General features: G+C 42.4%; 1 protein-coding gene across 4 annotated transcripts in view; it reads right to left on the bottom strand.

The window, feature by feature from the left end:
- FKBP5 (FKBP prolyl isomerase 5) overlaps positions 1-16,272 on the bottom strand; it is a 50,172-nt gene that overhangs the window by 13,074 nt on the left and 20,826 nt on the right. For all 4 annotated transcript variants that reach the window (XM_034767469.1, XM_034767472.1, XM_034767468.1 and 1 more), the window contains 4 exons: positions 13,442-13,570; positions 11,892-12,036; positions 10,153-10,295; positions 8,854-8,968 (listed from right to left, as the gene is read on the bottom strand). In XM_034767469.1, the coding sequence (XP_034623360.1) occupies positions 8,854-8,968; positions 10,153-10,295; positions 11,892-12,036; positions 13,442-13,546 (508 nt within the window). In that variant the 5' untranslated portion in view covers positions 13,547-13,570. The remainder of the gene's footprint in view (positions 1-8,853; positions 8,969-10,152; positions 10,296-11,891; positions 12,037-13,441; positions 13,571-16,272) is intronic.

The following is a 16,272-nucleotide window of genomic DNA, read 5'->3' as shown; positions in this document are numbered from 1 at the left end:
TTCGTGGGCTACAGCTCACTTCTTTGGATGCACAGAATGGAACACACATACACATATATATATATATATACACACACACACACACACCCCATATATATATCTCAATATATAAGAAGTGGGCTGTAGCCCAAGAAAGCTTATGCTCAAATAAATTTGTTAGTCTCTAAGGCGCCACAAGTACTCCTGATCTTTTTAAAAGTTTACTGCCTACCCCCCAGGGCAGTCTCTTAAACAGTTACCACAATGCTGCTAAAAATCTTGGTGATTACTTAAAGTGGCCACTTAAGACAAGGAGGTGCCTACTAGTGGTCAGGGACTTTGTGTAAACGTCACTACAATCTGGGAAACAAAGCGTTTTCGTTCTTTTGCAAAAAGGTTTAAAATTAGTTCTTGTGAAAATATTAACATTTGGGGGAAAAGCTGTCCCTAAGCCATAGCTGAACAGAATGTAACAGACTGAACCTGTAGACTATGGAAAAAACATGAACTCCCTGCTTGTTTAAGATTCATGTGTTCTGTGCTCTCAAAGTGGTACCAATACCCACAACATCTCCTGTATGTTCAAATAAAAGTTACTAACAATTGTAAAGTCTGGAGACTCCAAGAACCACAGTAGTTTAGATTGGGTTTCAACTTGCAAATTATCAACAATGAGAAGTGTATTCATACTATTGCGCCTAGTCACTACAGCGAGGGGTGCTTTGGAACCGTTCAGGGATATATTCCTTTATTCTATCTTCATGTAACACACAGCCTGCAGTGAGATATGCAACACGGCCGTTCGCTTTCCTTGGGTTTTGAAAGGTTCAGATCCTCCCTGCTTATGTAAAATCTAGCCAGCTACTGACCAGATTTTTGGTGGTGAGGAGGTTCAACATTCCCCTCTCCCCTGCCCAGAAGCATTACAAAACAAGGCAATGGGAAAGTAACTGAAGGTGTATTTTCCTTTAATATCTCTCCTCGAGAGAATTTCAATAGGCAGCCTGCCCATGGTCTGAGCCCACCAGCCTTAATCAGATACCAGTTCTACTGAAGTCAACAGGACCCTGGCCTGAGTAAGGAAACTGACTTACAGCTTGAGGAGGCAGGTATAATTTCGAAAAACTATTGATTTTTAGGCAGTTTTCACAGGTTTATAAATCCTTGACTGGTAAATATCAGACAAAACAATCATCATTACAACACTGAGCTTCTGTGTAGAGAAACGTACACGAATGTAACCGTCAGGTCTCTCTATCCAATAGTATGGTACACCCTACGCCTAAAGTAGGGATCTTCACACGACCCACATATTTACCAAATCAGGCGTGTCTAACAAATGTTAATATTCAAAGAAGTTGGACAGGTGTGGGGTTTTTGTTTTGTTTTTTGGCAGGGATATGTAACTGCTGCATTAATTTTTTCCATAACCACCTTCCTTTTTTTTTTTTTAAGCCATTCCTCTACAGCTGGACTATTTGTCTTTTTCCAGTGAGAGGCTATCAGTAGCCCAGCAGCTCCCAGCAGATGAGAGAGTAATTCTCCATTTCCTTTCATGGGACCATTTTTGCTAGAAAGCCCCAGGAGGTTTCGTAATAAATACCCAAGTTACAAACTATCCCAATGCTCTCATGACTAGACATGGCCACCATATATTCATAGAATCTCCTCTCTCACCACAACTGTTCCCCCCCATGTTTATCCCCATTCAGGCATGTATATATATATATTTTTAAGGTGACTGGTGTAAGATGCCACTGAAGCAGAAGCTTAAAGAAATGTTCTTTCATCATGCTAGACGGAGGTTGCTTGTCCCCTTTTCCAGGTCAAATCCCATTCCTTTGGGATAATCTGTCTATCCAGATGCTTTCCCCAGCATGGACATTTTTTTTTGCACTTAGGATAAGTTGACTACAAAGATTGATATAATTAATTATAATTTTTTGTTTAATTGACCAGTCACCATCACAAGTTAACTTTCTAGGAAAGTTGTTTTATACAGAAAGCTGAGAAACATGATACCGAACTGGAATGTAGCGGTACCATGGGAGAGAGCGCCAGTTAAAGTTAGTTTTGATCTTTAAATAGGTTAGAAAAGTGTTTTTACCTAATATCTGACCAACCGTATCTATTCCATGGCCTTCCCAATCTTTAAAACTCTCTGGTTCTAGTCACATCTTTCTAATGATCCTAAATCAGCGCCACACTCTGCAGGCGTGCTCCGCAGGTGCTGCTGCACCAGCTTAGATGTTTCCCATATGGGCTAATAGATTCATAAATTTTATTAAAGCTAATGTTAAAAAATTATCTAGTACACAGGTTAAGAAAAGAGTGGCTGTACATCTGGGTATAGTGCTTAGATTATCCACAAACCCAAAGTTTGTTTTAAAAGTCATAAGCTATATATAGTGCATAGTCAGCAATAACTCAAATTTAGGTGAATACATTTAAGAATACAGTTTAGATATTAGCATCCAAGCATTCGGGTACATCACTCATGAAAAGTTATATGGTTGTGGAAAGCAAATATGGCAATGAGTGAAGATTGCCCCTCAGTAATTTAGAATTTAGGGTAGGTTGTCCATTTAGAAAATACAATCCACAAGGAAAGTTACTACAAGTGGTAAGGAACAGATAGAAGATATCAAACTAAAATGCTCTCCAGGACAACCTGAAGGAGAATCCATTTCAGTGTCAGAGGTCGATAAAACAGGACAAATAGGAGTAAGATAATGACACAAAGGAAGAGCTACTGATCTCTCTTGTAGAGAGCTGGCAAACCTCTGTCATGCAGAGGTTATCTTGCTTTGTGCCCTCTGCCAGGCGGGAACCACCCCAGTTCAGCACACAGCAGTTAAACAGCCTTCTGATGAGACAGATCACTCTCTATCGCTGCATCTGCACTGTTGTGTGGTTTTGGGAAATTCCAGCCTACAACATGGATGACTAATCCAGTTTCCATTTAATCACAATTAGAGGCACCTGGAACTTTTACAAAATGCAATCACTAGAGAGAGATACATGCATCTTTACCAGCTTAACAAAGCCACACCTTAGCACTGATGCTGCACCTGGAATACTGCAGAGAAGGACAGGGATTGTGATGACGCTCTGGAGTTGCCCAACAGCCTCAGGACACATCTTGCATCGGTCATCTATAGCTAACAACTAGAACAGCAGGCCAGTGAGTGGCTGGCCAGTCACTGAACTAGAAAGCACAACGTGACAAGTTTTGTGCAATTGGCAACAGAGATCCTATGACAATCAGGGTCAAGAGACTCCAAGGGGAGAACGTAAGATTGAACCTTCCCCAAAATGAGCAGCTGAACCAACTGATGGCAAGCTGTATTTTATGAACGCTTGCAGTGTTCTAAACTGGAGGGTCATTATGAGATACGTACACAGACAGTGGTTATGAATTTACGTATTTGTGTATATACAAAACTCTGCACATAATCTAATGTTGCAACATTCCGCTACCCCTTGCAGCAGGGCTGGGAGCAGTGAAGTGGAGAGGAGCAGCTCCCAAACCAGGCGTTTACACAAACGCAGTTCCAAGAAATGACTGATTGTGCAGCCTAGGAAAGGACAATGGTGGACCACTAGGAGTTAACCGGAAGACATTGAGACATCCTCAGCTATCAAGTCAAGAGGGAATTTCCTCTGCTCTGAATAAATATGGGAACACCATGGATAGAGAAAAAAGTCTTTTAAAAAGCAGGCTTGTGTCTGAGGTTTGGCATCCAGGTCTAGGGGTACACCGGGAAACAGCTCCCAGGCAATAGGAAACTTGCATTAGAAAAGGGATTTTATTTAACATGGAAGCATAAAGCCTAAGGTTGCGTCTTTCGGTTTATTTTCTTCCCTGACAATTTCATTTTTCAGTCTGGGGGATTTGTATTAACTAAACTTTTTGTTTATTTTTACCCAATCAGGTCTCTGGTGTGCAAACTGCGTGGAGCACGCATCCCAAAAGAAGCGGTGTCAGGGTGGCTGATTTGGGGGAAGGGGTGACGAAGGAGAGAGGAAAAGTCCAAGTGTCTGGTACTTAAGAGCTCTGGAAGGACAGATCTAGGGAGACTCGGGACTGGATGGGCTGCAGGTATCATCCTGCAAAGAGTAACTAGGCTGGTAGAAGCTAGGCTGAGACCTTTGCTTGTGGGAAGGCTACCAATGTGAGGGACCTGAACCAACACTGCACGGCATAAAGGCATCCAGTTACCGGACAGGCAGTGACAGAACTCCTCACTGGTCTGAGTGATCTCCTAAATGTCACAGTTCCCTACCCCACAAGCCAGAGCTACAGGAAATCCACTGATTTTTGGCTTATCGCACTGCTGCATGAGGGACCCTATATGAATGCTATGAAAGGGCACCAATTGGAGAGTGGAGAGCTGGTCAGGAAGTTTTTGATTAAATGTTTCTGTAGGAAAATACCAATTCCTTGAAACTGAAACTCTTTGTGCAAACTTTGTGTTTTTTACCCACGAAAGCTTATGCCCAAATAAATCTGTTAGTTTTTAAGGTGCCATTGAACTCCTTGTTGTTTTTGTGTAAATGTTATCAGTTTAATGAAACTTTAGTTGGGAAGGTTTCTCGGGTCCGAAAACGAGAGCGCAAGAGACAGACGGGAACACTGCACCTCAGAATAGCCAATTGCCCAGTGGTTACAGCACTCTCCTTGGATGTGGGAAACCCAGGTTCAAGCCCCGGCTCCAAATTGTCCTCCCCCCCCCGCCTTTTTTTTTTTCACAAAAGGGTTCAAAAGGTCTGTGGGGAACACAAACAGATTTTGAAACCTCCATTTTTCGTGAAAAGGAATCCTTGTTATCCCAGCCAGCCCTAGGCAAAAGCATGGGGACTCCTGACCTACACTCTTCCACTACCGCCAAGTCAACTTGGTTTTCTGCTTTAACAAAAAACAGTGCACCTCACAAACTCCCACACCAATTCTCAGCTTACATTTTGAAAACAAGTAACCTGATAACCTTACAGTATCACGTAAACCCTCCCTTCTCCTTTGCTTTGGTGCAGAGATCTGGCCTGCTATTGCCTGTAAACACCAACCACAATAATGGGGCTATCCAGGTTATTATAATCATTGAAACCGGCAGGAATCACTGTCGGGAATAAGCCAAAAGACTGAGCCGGAGAGGGAGCTCCTTGCTTTTCCAGTTCCATGCTGCCTTAAGAGGGAAAAGAGGGCTCATTGAAACAAGTGCTCCCAATTACCCAAATCCTTGCCTTTACCAGAATAATTCTGAGGGTCTGATGCAAGATCCCTGGTTTTGGCAGTATGGCAGTCAGAGTTAATCTGTTGCCAGCCTCTGCCAGCATGAGAAGACAATGATCTAAGGTGCGAGCTTTAAGACTAGGACGCACAGGATGGCATGAAGCTTCCAGCTGGCCTTTCACAGACTTGCTATGAATTCAAGTGTGCTTTTTTTTTTTTTTTTTTTTTTTAAAAGCACAGTAGTTTTTATTCCATTTTAATTATATGGAAATGTAATGGCAACAGGAAAGTCTCCTGCTCCGTTTTTCAAGTGTATTTAAGAGCTATCTAAAGCAGATCGTTTGGATACAGTTATACTTGGATTACACAGCAAGAAACCCCAGCCCGGCTGCAGAACATCACTTCAGCTGCAGCGTTGACTTATTGTTCTCTCAGTGCCTAGAGCGATTTTGTTTTGAAGAGCACAGAACGCTGTGTTCTGAATGTGGCTGGCACATGAACCCGATGTGCTGACTGCAATTTGTACTCCTATTAAAACAGAAAAAAGGCTGTAACAAAAGCTGGAATGCAAAAATTCTACTGCAGGCTGTGTTTTAGGAAGTGGGACTGTGAATTATGCCCTATAACTCAAGCTAATAACATTGCCTTTGAAAATCCAACCCAGAGATGTCAGTTCTGGTAAATGCACATTTTCTTCCAGTCTAATTATAGCAGTGATGTCAGGTACCTTTGTACTAGTTTCTGAGTTAATACTGGGGTTTTTACTAGAACTCAATGGAAATATTTGAACAGTGAAAATGTGGCGGCTGTCTGGTTGAAAATAGATTATTATGACAGATCATTGCTATTCTTCTGGTTTTGTGCCATCCTAATCCCACTACCTGTGTCTGATCCTACTGCCTTGTGCCAGACATGGAGTCTAGAGCGGGGCACTCAGAGACACGGAGAGAGAGAGCGAGCATGGTAGCAACCAATATACTGTTTTTAGGAGGCTTCCAGGTCTAAATGTGCCCCTATCCTTGAAGCACATTTAAGGAAACCCAGGCCCTGGGCAGCTAGTTAGATCAGAATGAAACTGAAGGCCACATTGGTGACTTGCTCTGAACCAAACTGCTGGTACAGCACAACTTTGGGAATAGTATTAGTAAACGGTTCTTGACCTCTGCCTTGCACAGGCTGCATGTGTTATGCAATACTGCCTCAGAGGGCATTCATCTCCACTATCCTGACTATGCCTGTGTCCGAATTAATGCAATAAGCTAAGAAGAAAATGTACCTTTTAAATACACCTCTACCCTGATACAACGTTGTCCTCGGGAGCCAAAAAAATCTTACCGTGTTATAAGTGAAACCACATTATATTGAACTTGCTTTGATCCACTGGAGCGCGCAGCCCTACACCCCCGGTGCGCTGCTTTACCGCATTATATCTGAATTTGTGTTATATCAGGTCGCGTTATATCGCGGTAGAGGTGTAGTTAAAAAAAAAATTAAAGGAGGATTTAGAATCATGTGCCATGAGAAAAGCCCACTACTAACCACCGGTCTGAGGGAGTCTTTAAAGAACTGCTATATCAGGATGTTTTAAATCAAGATTGTATATGTTTCTAAAGGATCTGCTCTAGGGATTATTTCAGGAAGTTCTATGGTCTGTGCTATGCAGGATGTCAGACTAGATCATCACTATGGTCCCTTCTGGCCCTAGAATCTATGCTTAAGGAAGAGCCAAATTGCTGATATTTTTTCCTCTTTCTGACAAATCAAACCACTACATAGTGATTAAAAACAAAAACTGTGCTCTAAATGAGAACAGTGCTTTGTTCTATTTGTTACTTCGTGGCGTAATAAAGATAATTGTGTGTCTGGTTACAAACTTCCTGAGCACCCAAAAACATAATGGGTTTTGATGTTTAAATGAAACCAAAAAATAAGTAATAAAAAGGAATGCAGCACTTAGAACTATTACACTGGTATCTACTTTGATTTATTTATTTATTTTACTTGGCCCTTAGGTACAATAAAGCAAGCTTGAAACTTTACACAAAGCTTGTCTCAATGCACATAACCACGACCCAAAACATTTCATAGGCAGAGTGAAATTAACAGAGTCCAAAGGAGTTCTCTCTAAAATCAGTCCCGCTAAAGGACTAGACATTGAAATTAACAGGCTTAACAAGGTGAATGTGACAATTTGGATCAATTTCTCCCCTCCCAAAAAGGTTCATAAACTCATACTGTACAGAAGCTCTGATATAGGGAGAAGGGTGACCAGCTAATCCTAAATGTACAATTTAGCCATTCAAATGGCCAAGACTGCCATAACTGCTGTGTAACTCTCATTCTATGGTTCAATTGTTCTCTTTAAACTTGGCTTCCTTTAGCCTCCCACCCCACATCAAATAGTTGCTTTAGAAGAGAAGCTATAATTACTCCATCATATTGATGGAAAGAGCGCTATAAGAAATCTGAATGGGATTTCAGATCACTACTTTGGGGCCAAATTAGGACTTCAGTTAAGCCCATAGTATAGTACTGACTTCAGTAGATCCTTCTCATTAATCTATGCCCTCCAGTTAGAGCCATCCAAAGTTAGCAGTAGTATTCTGGCCACAGGGAGAGGGAAAGAAAAGACTTAATTGAATTATGGATGCAACCCAAACATTGTATAGGACTATGAACATAGGAAGCTGCCTAGTTTAGGCCAAGACATGCATGCATGCATCAATCAATAAATATTGGACTCAAGTAAAAGCTACAGTAGTAGCTAAATTGAGGCTGAGATTTTTAATCACATATACACAAGAAAATCCAGAGTTTGGATATACAAAGCAGCCTACACACTGTCCCCTCCTGCATTACAGTGTCTTTCAGACTGCAACACGAGAATGGAAAATCTTCAAAAAAATTAATGAATAAAGGAAGACAACACAGGAGACAGAACTCTCATACCGTACACGCTAATTTTCTTCCAAGTTTCCACATCAAGCTAAGGAGAACTGGTTGCACAATTTAGTATCGGGTTTGTTTATCAAAGCCCGACGGGGGCCTTTGACAGAATGCAGGACCAGGGTGACTCAGAGAGAAGAGCCTGAGTTACACCTCAGTGGCCATTTCATCACCACCTGCCTGCTGCCTCGGTTTAATGCTTTCCATTAAACCCTTATGAGCCAGGGGCTCTGGACTGGCCAAGGAAGGAAGAATTGTGTTAACATATTAAATGCTGACACTCACAGGCTGAGAGTTAACTGCCTCTCTCTTCTACTTCCTCCTGCCCGTCTTCACATAAAATCCCACAAACCACGGCCAGTGTCCTCTACATGTATACCTTGTGTGCGATTGGACAAACGGCACACTCCGGTCTTTGAGCTAGACCATGTGCTTTAGGAACCCCATTCTGGCACAGCTGCAGGGTCTGACCTGGTCACACAGAGACAGAACAAAATACAGACTGGCAACCCAATGATGGATGACCCTCCCAGCATTCCTCAGAAACAACTCTGTCAACCTGCTTTGTCGTCAGAGATGGCTACATGTGCTGCAAATCCTCTGGAATTCTATTACACAGGCTTCATCTCACCAACATAGTTGCACTCGGCTGTTAAAATGCGCTTAGTTATGCCTGCAACCAAGCCGGTACTCACTTTCTACGGTGGCTCCTTCGTTTGGGTTGGAGTATCCTTCCCCTTTCCGTTTGATTCTCCGGATGATTCCTCCATCCTCAAATAAATCCTCCCCTTTGAAATCAAGAAGCTCGATCTAAATAAATAAATAAATAAATAAAAAGGTAGCCTAAGCAACAGTTGATCATAGCTGTGGAAAACCAATCAATCCAATTCAGCTGACAAATGGAAGAAGCCCATAAAAGCCAGCTCTAAGTTAGGTAACAGGTCCGATTTATTAAAAACTGGAACGTGCGTAATACCTGAAAAGTAGCACAAAGAAAGAATAAAACTAGAGTTTACTAATCCTGTAAGGCTGTAATTCAAACAGTGATGCTGGATTATATTTCTGGCCTTCACAACATCCCCTGGCAAAGAGTTCCACAGGCTGACTATGCACTGTGTGAAGAAACACTTCCTTATGTTTGTTTTAAACCTGCTGCCTATTAATTTAATTGGATGACCACTGGCTCTTGCATTCTGTACAGGGCTAAATAATACTTCCCTATTCACTTTCTTGACACCATTCAGGAGTTTATGGGCCTCTATCACATCTTCCCCTCTTAGTCATCGCTTTTCTAAGCAAAACAGTTCCAGTCTTTTTAATCTCTCGTCATATGTAAGCTGTTCCATTCCCCTAATCATTTCTGTTGCCCTTTTCCGTCTCTGTTGACCAGACATAGCACCACTAAAAAAGAGGCCATTAAGCCTGTTGACAATGAAAACAGGCACACTGAGGCCAATGGCTCTCCAAGACAATCAATTGCAGCCAAAGCTGGGACAATCTGTGCCTTAATTAACTAAAGATGCTTTACTTCTGTTGGGTTTTGCAAGGTTTTTGCAAGATTTTGCCAAATGAACACATACACACTGTGCTCAGTTTGGCTGACCAACAGCTGCTCCATGCCAATTCTCATTTTGGTTTAGCTCACTGGCATTAATGGATTTTTATGACATGAAAACATTTTTGACCTGCCCTCCCCCTATTTTATAGATGTGTACGTACACACATACACACACACACACACACACACACACACACACAGAGTCTGTGTCCTATTTGTGTCAGTGTTTTCCATATGCTTCCAAGTTAAGACTTCTTTTCAGATCCCGTTTGGGCACTGCTTCTCCAGTTTAGACATTTCTGAGAAAGCATGGGCATGAGTTGCCGAAGGTGGGGGGAAAAACAATTCAAGAAGCCAACTGCTTTGTTGAACTGGTTTTTAACAGCATGCCCCAAGGGAGGGAAGTTTCCATACCAACACACTTACACATACTTGCCTCGAAAAAGAGGGTTGCATTGGAAGGGATTTTTGGGACGCTGCCGGCAGAGCCATACGCATATTCTGGTTTACACAGCAAGTGGCAGATCTCCCCTTTCTTCATGGTGGCAACCCCAATGTCCCATGCCTTGATTACCTGGCCTAAGAGAAGGACATGCTTTAATATGAGGGAATGATTTAGAACATGAAACAAGTTTTAGACACAGTCTGTTTTCTTTTTTCAAATGCTCTGCTATATCTGTGCATTTACGGTCTTTACTTGTGGTCATGAAACCAATACAATAAGAGTCACAACAGCTACACAACTCAACTACTACAAGGAATCCATCAGATCCACCTGTCATCATTATCTAGGGACACTCTGAAGCGTACGTCAGAAAAGTAGCTCATGGAAATTGCTGCAGTCCCCTCCACATTAGTGGAGAACTTCACCCCAACACAGAGCGGCTGCATAACACTCTGTGTTATTTAGGTGCTAGAGTGGGGTTGTGGAGGGGATATGTGCAGAGTGGCTACAAAGGGGTGTGCTGACACCCCCTGGGAGCAGAGGGCAGCTCCACACATGTTCCCCACAAGCTTGCATGAAAGGCCCTACAGCAGAGTTCTAGGAGGGAAGGACTATTGCACTGAGCTGTTCTTCTGGCCTAATATCCCAAACTCTATAGACAGAGTTACATAAACTTCACAATCCACGAGTCTGGTCCATGTTCTCCAGTCCACTTTCTAAAGAAGTATTTTGGAGCTGTAAGCCATTACAGGAGCAAATGTTTCCATTCTGTAAGCTTAAGGGCCATAAAGGGGGATGCAATCTTAGTAAATAGAGGCCCTTAGTAAATCGTGGTCCTTAATTTAAAAAAATAAAATAATTAAAACCCATGTACTCCAAAACAATTCCTTTTGTTCTCAACCTGCCACATAGCAAACTGAAGGTAGAATTTCATTTATCTAAGTGTAACTCCATTTATGGTTCATGAAGGGGTCAGGCCGGGAAGGCCAAAACCAAAATTGCCTGGAAGATCTGCTTTGAAAAGCAAGCATTCTAATTAGAAATCACTCCTTTATATTTTTAATTCACTATAGCCCCACTCTTCCCATGTTTATGTTACTAGTGACATCTGCCTGACAACAGGAACTTTAAAACTTCATGAGAGTTCTTCAGTCATTATTCAAGCTGGGGGATATAACGGTTACCACTGGCTGCAAAAGATACAAATAGGCAGGTATGCAATTCAAATCCTGTCACACTCAACGTGAAGCACACTTGAAAAACCCATTTTGCAAGCGGCTATAACCATGTAGACAGCAGGAACAGGTAAAGCAGCGTACAAAATTAGAGGGAAAGGAAATCTCTATTTCCATTGTGATCTGATTTTGAGCACCCAAAGACAGATTCTCAGGGGTGCTGAGTGCAAGCATCAACCACTGACTTAATGTAAATTGCTGGATATTAGACACCTACAGTCAGATTTCCAGAGGCACCCAACATCAGGAAACATTTGAAAATTTGGGCCTAATAAAATATGATCTCAACACCCCAGGGGTCCTGAGCAGACACACAAAGTGACTGAATCACCCACAGCCACATTTACTCAGCGACAGAACCAAGATTACAACCTAAAATTTCCTTATTCCCAGTCTTGTGTTCGTTCCGCTTAATCATGCGCTCTCTCTAACAGATATTATCCAGAGAAAATGCACTTTGGAGCCCTGAGACTGCATTTCCATTTCACTCCTTACCTTTTCCCAAACTGAAAATAAATGGCTCGTTCCTATCACGGCTGGAATCAAATTTTTTTCCATTGGCCAGCTTTCCTTTATAGTGGACGTAAACCTTGTCTCCAATCATAGGGGACTTGTCCTCATGACCTGGCCTCTTCACAATCTAGGAGAGAGAAGGACAACTAGGATGAAGATGGTAGGAGTCCATTTCAACAAACAGGCGGCTTCAGTTGACAGTCCCACAGTTCTTCTACTCTAGGTAAACGTCTAGGTTCTAGACACAACTGTGCAACTAAGTGTTTCTAGCATAGCCCCTCTCTCCAACAACTCCAAACTCCCATAACAAAGCATATTTTGAAGAATAAGGCGGTGCTGTCGTACACCAACCTCATCCCAGCTGTGGTTCCAGCAATGCACCAAAACGCCCACCACACAGTTCCTTGTACAGTCGCAATCCCAGAGAACAAGCCCAATGAGTGTTGCATACCAGCCAGCGGGTCCATAGTTGGTAGCACAGCAACACGGTCTTGTTTTTAAGTTTAAGTAGTGCCACTGATGCAGTGTTTAAGTAAAATTGCTGAGCTTTCCCAGGTATATTCAAGGGAAGATTTTTTTTTTTAAAAATGCCACGTTTGAACTCAGAGCATGTTTTTATAGCCGTTTCCATGGAGATCTAGGGATGCTGATTCAGCCTCCCAATGGCCATGGCTATTCAAGCTAACTTCTGCCATAACCAGATCTCTAGATCAACCCTGTCTTCCAACTCACGATGGCAGAAATCTAAAGAGGTAATGATTTAAATAGCCTTTTATTAATTTGTCCCCCCAAAATAAAAATCAATAAATAGCGTTAGTTGTTTCCATCACATATATGGAGATTTTTACATGCCTCAATAGAGAGAGAGGCTTTACAATTATGTGTGTTGTGTTTAAGTATCATATTTAGGAATCTAGTCAGTAAAATAATATTTACTTGCTGCCAATGTAATGCCACATCCATAGGGGTAAAATCATTCCATTCGCTTTTGGGCAAAATTCTTTTATGCTACTGTTTGGAGCAGGCAGTTCTTAAGCTAAAAGGAGCGGGGAGTGTGCGTAGAGGAGATATCACTGGGGAAATAGTTATATTCAATCGATAGGATGAAGCAATCGAAAATATACAACGGAACAATCCTGAATTTGCCTCCAGTAGGAAAAGGGGCCGAGCAGCAGACTAGATGATTTAAGTAATAGAAATTAGATCTAGGGAAAAGCCTATGAGTAATACATATATATTATACTGCATGGATGTACTACTAAAGATCTGATTAGACATACGCTAGCAGTGAAATTCACAGTGAAGGCTGATATCTGTACTGCAGTTGTGGTCTCTGTGCCATTTAAGTCTTCCTATTTTTGTAAAGGGAATTGGACAACAAAATCCCCTAGACAACTTTGAAAAGCTCAGCTTTATTGTGCTGGAAGCTGCAAGACAACCCATGACACTAACATTCAGACAGTTAACAGGTGTGTACGTGCTCTAGGAGAGTAGCTATTGAACTGTGCCACTAGCTTTGGCGATGACCTCACCTTCAGAACCCCTCGATCTTGATTGGGTGTGATGTCCTCTCCTTGTTCAGCAAGAGCTGCTGTCTGGACCTCTCCTTCATTCTTTGTGGCCTCGTCAGTTGTCATTGTCTTCTTTCACAAGCACAGACGCTGTCAAAACACACACAATACACCATGCTCAGTGGCAATTTGTATTTTCACAAGTCTACGCTCCTCTGAGGAGCCCAGTGCTAGAGCACCAGCAGAGAGAGGTAGGAAACATTTCAGAAAAACAACAGAGGAAACTTAACTACAAAGTTCTCCCATTTGACCTTTGCAGGAAAGAAAATCTATTAGCATAAAACTGATCTACATATGCAAAGTGGAACATCCCTTTCTATGGAGGACACGAGCCACAAATTGTTAAAAAGAAAATTCGTAAAATACAGAATCTACCTTGTATACGCAAACAGGACTAGACCAATCTGACCTCCCATTGCACTGTTAGTGACTGGGAACAACTTTTTTTAAACAGTCAATGAAAGCCAGATTTCTCCATGCAAGGTTTCCTCTGAATAGCCAATATGACTTCACCACCACTGCAATCTACATAGTAGGATTCCAGGAGTGTCACTCGGAAGCCTAAAATGTCTGTTGAGTCAGTGTGACGTGATGAAACAGCTACAAGCATGGTGGAGAACTCTTTGTTTAGAATATCATCAGGTTCAGTCATCAGTAGGGCTGGTGGTCTGTTCCCATCCAATATAAATTTGCAGCCATTTTTGGTTTTTAATAAATACCAAAAAAACCCATGATTTTACAAGTTACGCCTGTGTGACAGCATGGGTTTTCAGCTACTAACAGTTTTGTTAATTCTTTGAGGATCTTTTTAGCAATACAGATCAGCGAGAACCTCACTCAATTACATGAAGTCACGGAGAGGTGTAAAGTTATCCTGGTTTCACATCCTTATGTTCTGTCATTGTCAATCAATCACTGCCATGTTTTGAGGCAACACTATGACATCACAAATCAGCGTATCATGCCATGGAACGCCCTCAGATGAGTCTTGCCATCAGCCCTGGAAGGTTTAACACCAGGGACCCATAGCAAGAGCATGCTAGATAATCAACTGCTATGATGGGACAAAAAGTCAAAGAGAGTCTCAGGCAGATGAACTCCAGATAATTCTAGGTTTGAAAGATTCCCACTGACGTGCTGAAATGGAACCCAAGCAGAGCAGAAAGCCAGGACAGAGACCTGAGCACCAGAATTGTGCGCCCCAAGTGTCCCATTCCTGTTAGCTAACAGACAGCTGTATTCTGCATCCCTAGATTGCAAAAGTAGCACATTACAGTAGAAGCTTAGCAGAGAGATGACAAAGGCATGGATGACAATCTCAGCCTCCTGACCAACTGTAATAGACAGGCATCAGCGCTACCCCCGTCAGAGATACACTAGCCATTCCTTCCGGGATCTTACAGAGGAACACATTTTAGACGAGCATACAAAAAGATCAGCTTGGACCAGCCCAGTGTCCTCATAACCACGAAGCTTCTAAACACAAGGTGATCAGCAGGTGTGTTAAAGATGCCAAGTAACATAGAAAACTCCTTCATTCCCTAAAAGGTAGACATTTCTGTTTACAAGGTATGGAAAACCATACATGTGCAAACTCCCTCTCATCCATCAACCAAATAAGCCCAACCACTGAGGAGCTGTTTCAGGGCCCACAAGCTGAGAAAGTTATTTAGAACACTAACCTTTTTGTGCATTGTACTGCAAATTACTTTATGCCCACAGTACCTGTCAACCGTTTCCCATAGAGGATTATTTACTGTGTCTTTGGAAAATCAAAACCAAAAGCTATTTTTAAAAGCAGCAGCCCCACCCCAGATTCCTTGTTGTTTCTTCTTGCCCACCCCGCCTGGTCCATCTGATTTTTTGAAAAAAATTGAGATCTATATCCAAAATATGATCAGCACTGTACAGACATGCAGGGAAGTATAGTTCCTGCTCCAGTGAGCTGACCTCCTGAAATCTCTGCATGCTTGTTGCCTTTTAAGATCCACTGCTCCCCCTTTTTGTCCTGTCAATGTCTTCTCTTGTTCCGTGTTGCTGACACTCGCAGTAAAACAAGTCTCAAGACACTTGGTATTTTTATTTAAGTCCAAATTCCTGGAATCCTCTGTTACATAAAAAACCTCAGCTTTTTTTTCAGAATAGGGTTTAACCCACACGGCTGCAGAGGAAAGCTTGACAACGTGACCTAAGTGTGCCCTTGAGTACATCTGCACTGCATTTGGGAGGTGTGATTCCCAACACATGTCAACAGGTGGTGGAATCTCCATCCTTAGAGGTTTTTAAGGCCAGGCTTGACAAAACCCTGGCTGGGATGATTTAGTTGGTGTTGGTCCTGCTTTGAGCAGGGGATTGGACTAGATGACCTCCCGAGGTCTCTTCCAATCCTAATCTTCTATGATTCTATGACAGAGTCACACTAGCTTAGCTTGAGCTAGTGCGCTAAAATAGCAGTGTCGATGCTACAGACCGAGCGGCGGCTTGGGCTAGCCACCCAAGCTTGGACGTAGGGGGTTGGGCAGGCTTGGACTAGATGGCTAGCCTGAGCCGCTGCCCAGGACACAACGTCCACACTGGTATTTTCAGTGCGCTAGGTCAAGCTAAGCTAGTGCAAGTCTGAGTACCTGGGCTGAGAATCAAACCCCCAGTTGCGCAGAGACAGGCTCAAAAGCCAAAAGTCAAATAAAAAGAACCCCATGTTTTGTGTTTTGGTTTCAAACCCCATGATTTGTTAAGCCAATCTCACAATATCGGGGGTACTGACTCATGCTTTTTAAACACTGAGGGCTGGC

The sequence above is a fragment of the Trachemys scripta genome, chromosome 4 (assembly GCF_013100865.1).
Source record: "Trachemys scripta elegans isolate TJP31775 chromosome 4, CAS_Tse_1.0, whole genome shotgun sequence".
Classification (NCBI taxonomy): Eukaryota; Metazoa; Chordata; order Testudines; family Emydidae; genus Trachemys; species Trachemys scripta.
The sequence above is the reverse complement of the archived record's forward strand: the minus strand, read 5'-3'. Positions and strand labels throughout refer to the sequence as shown.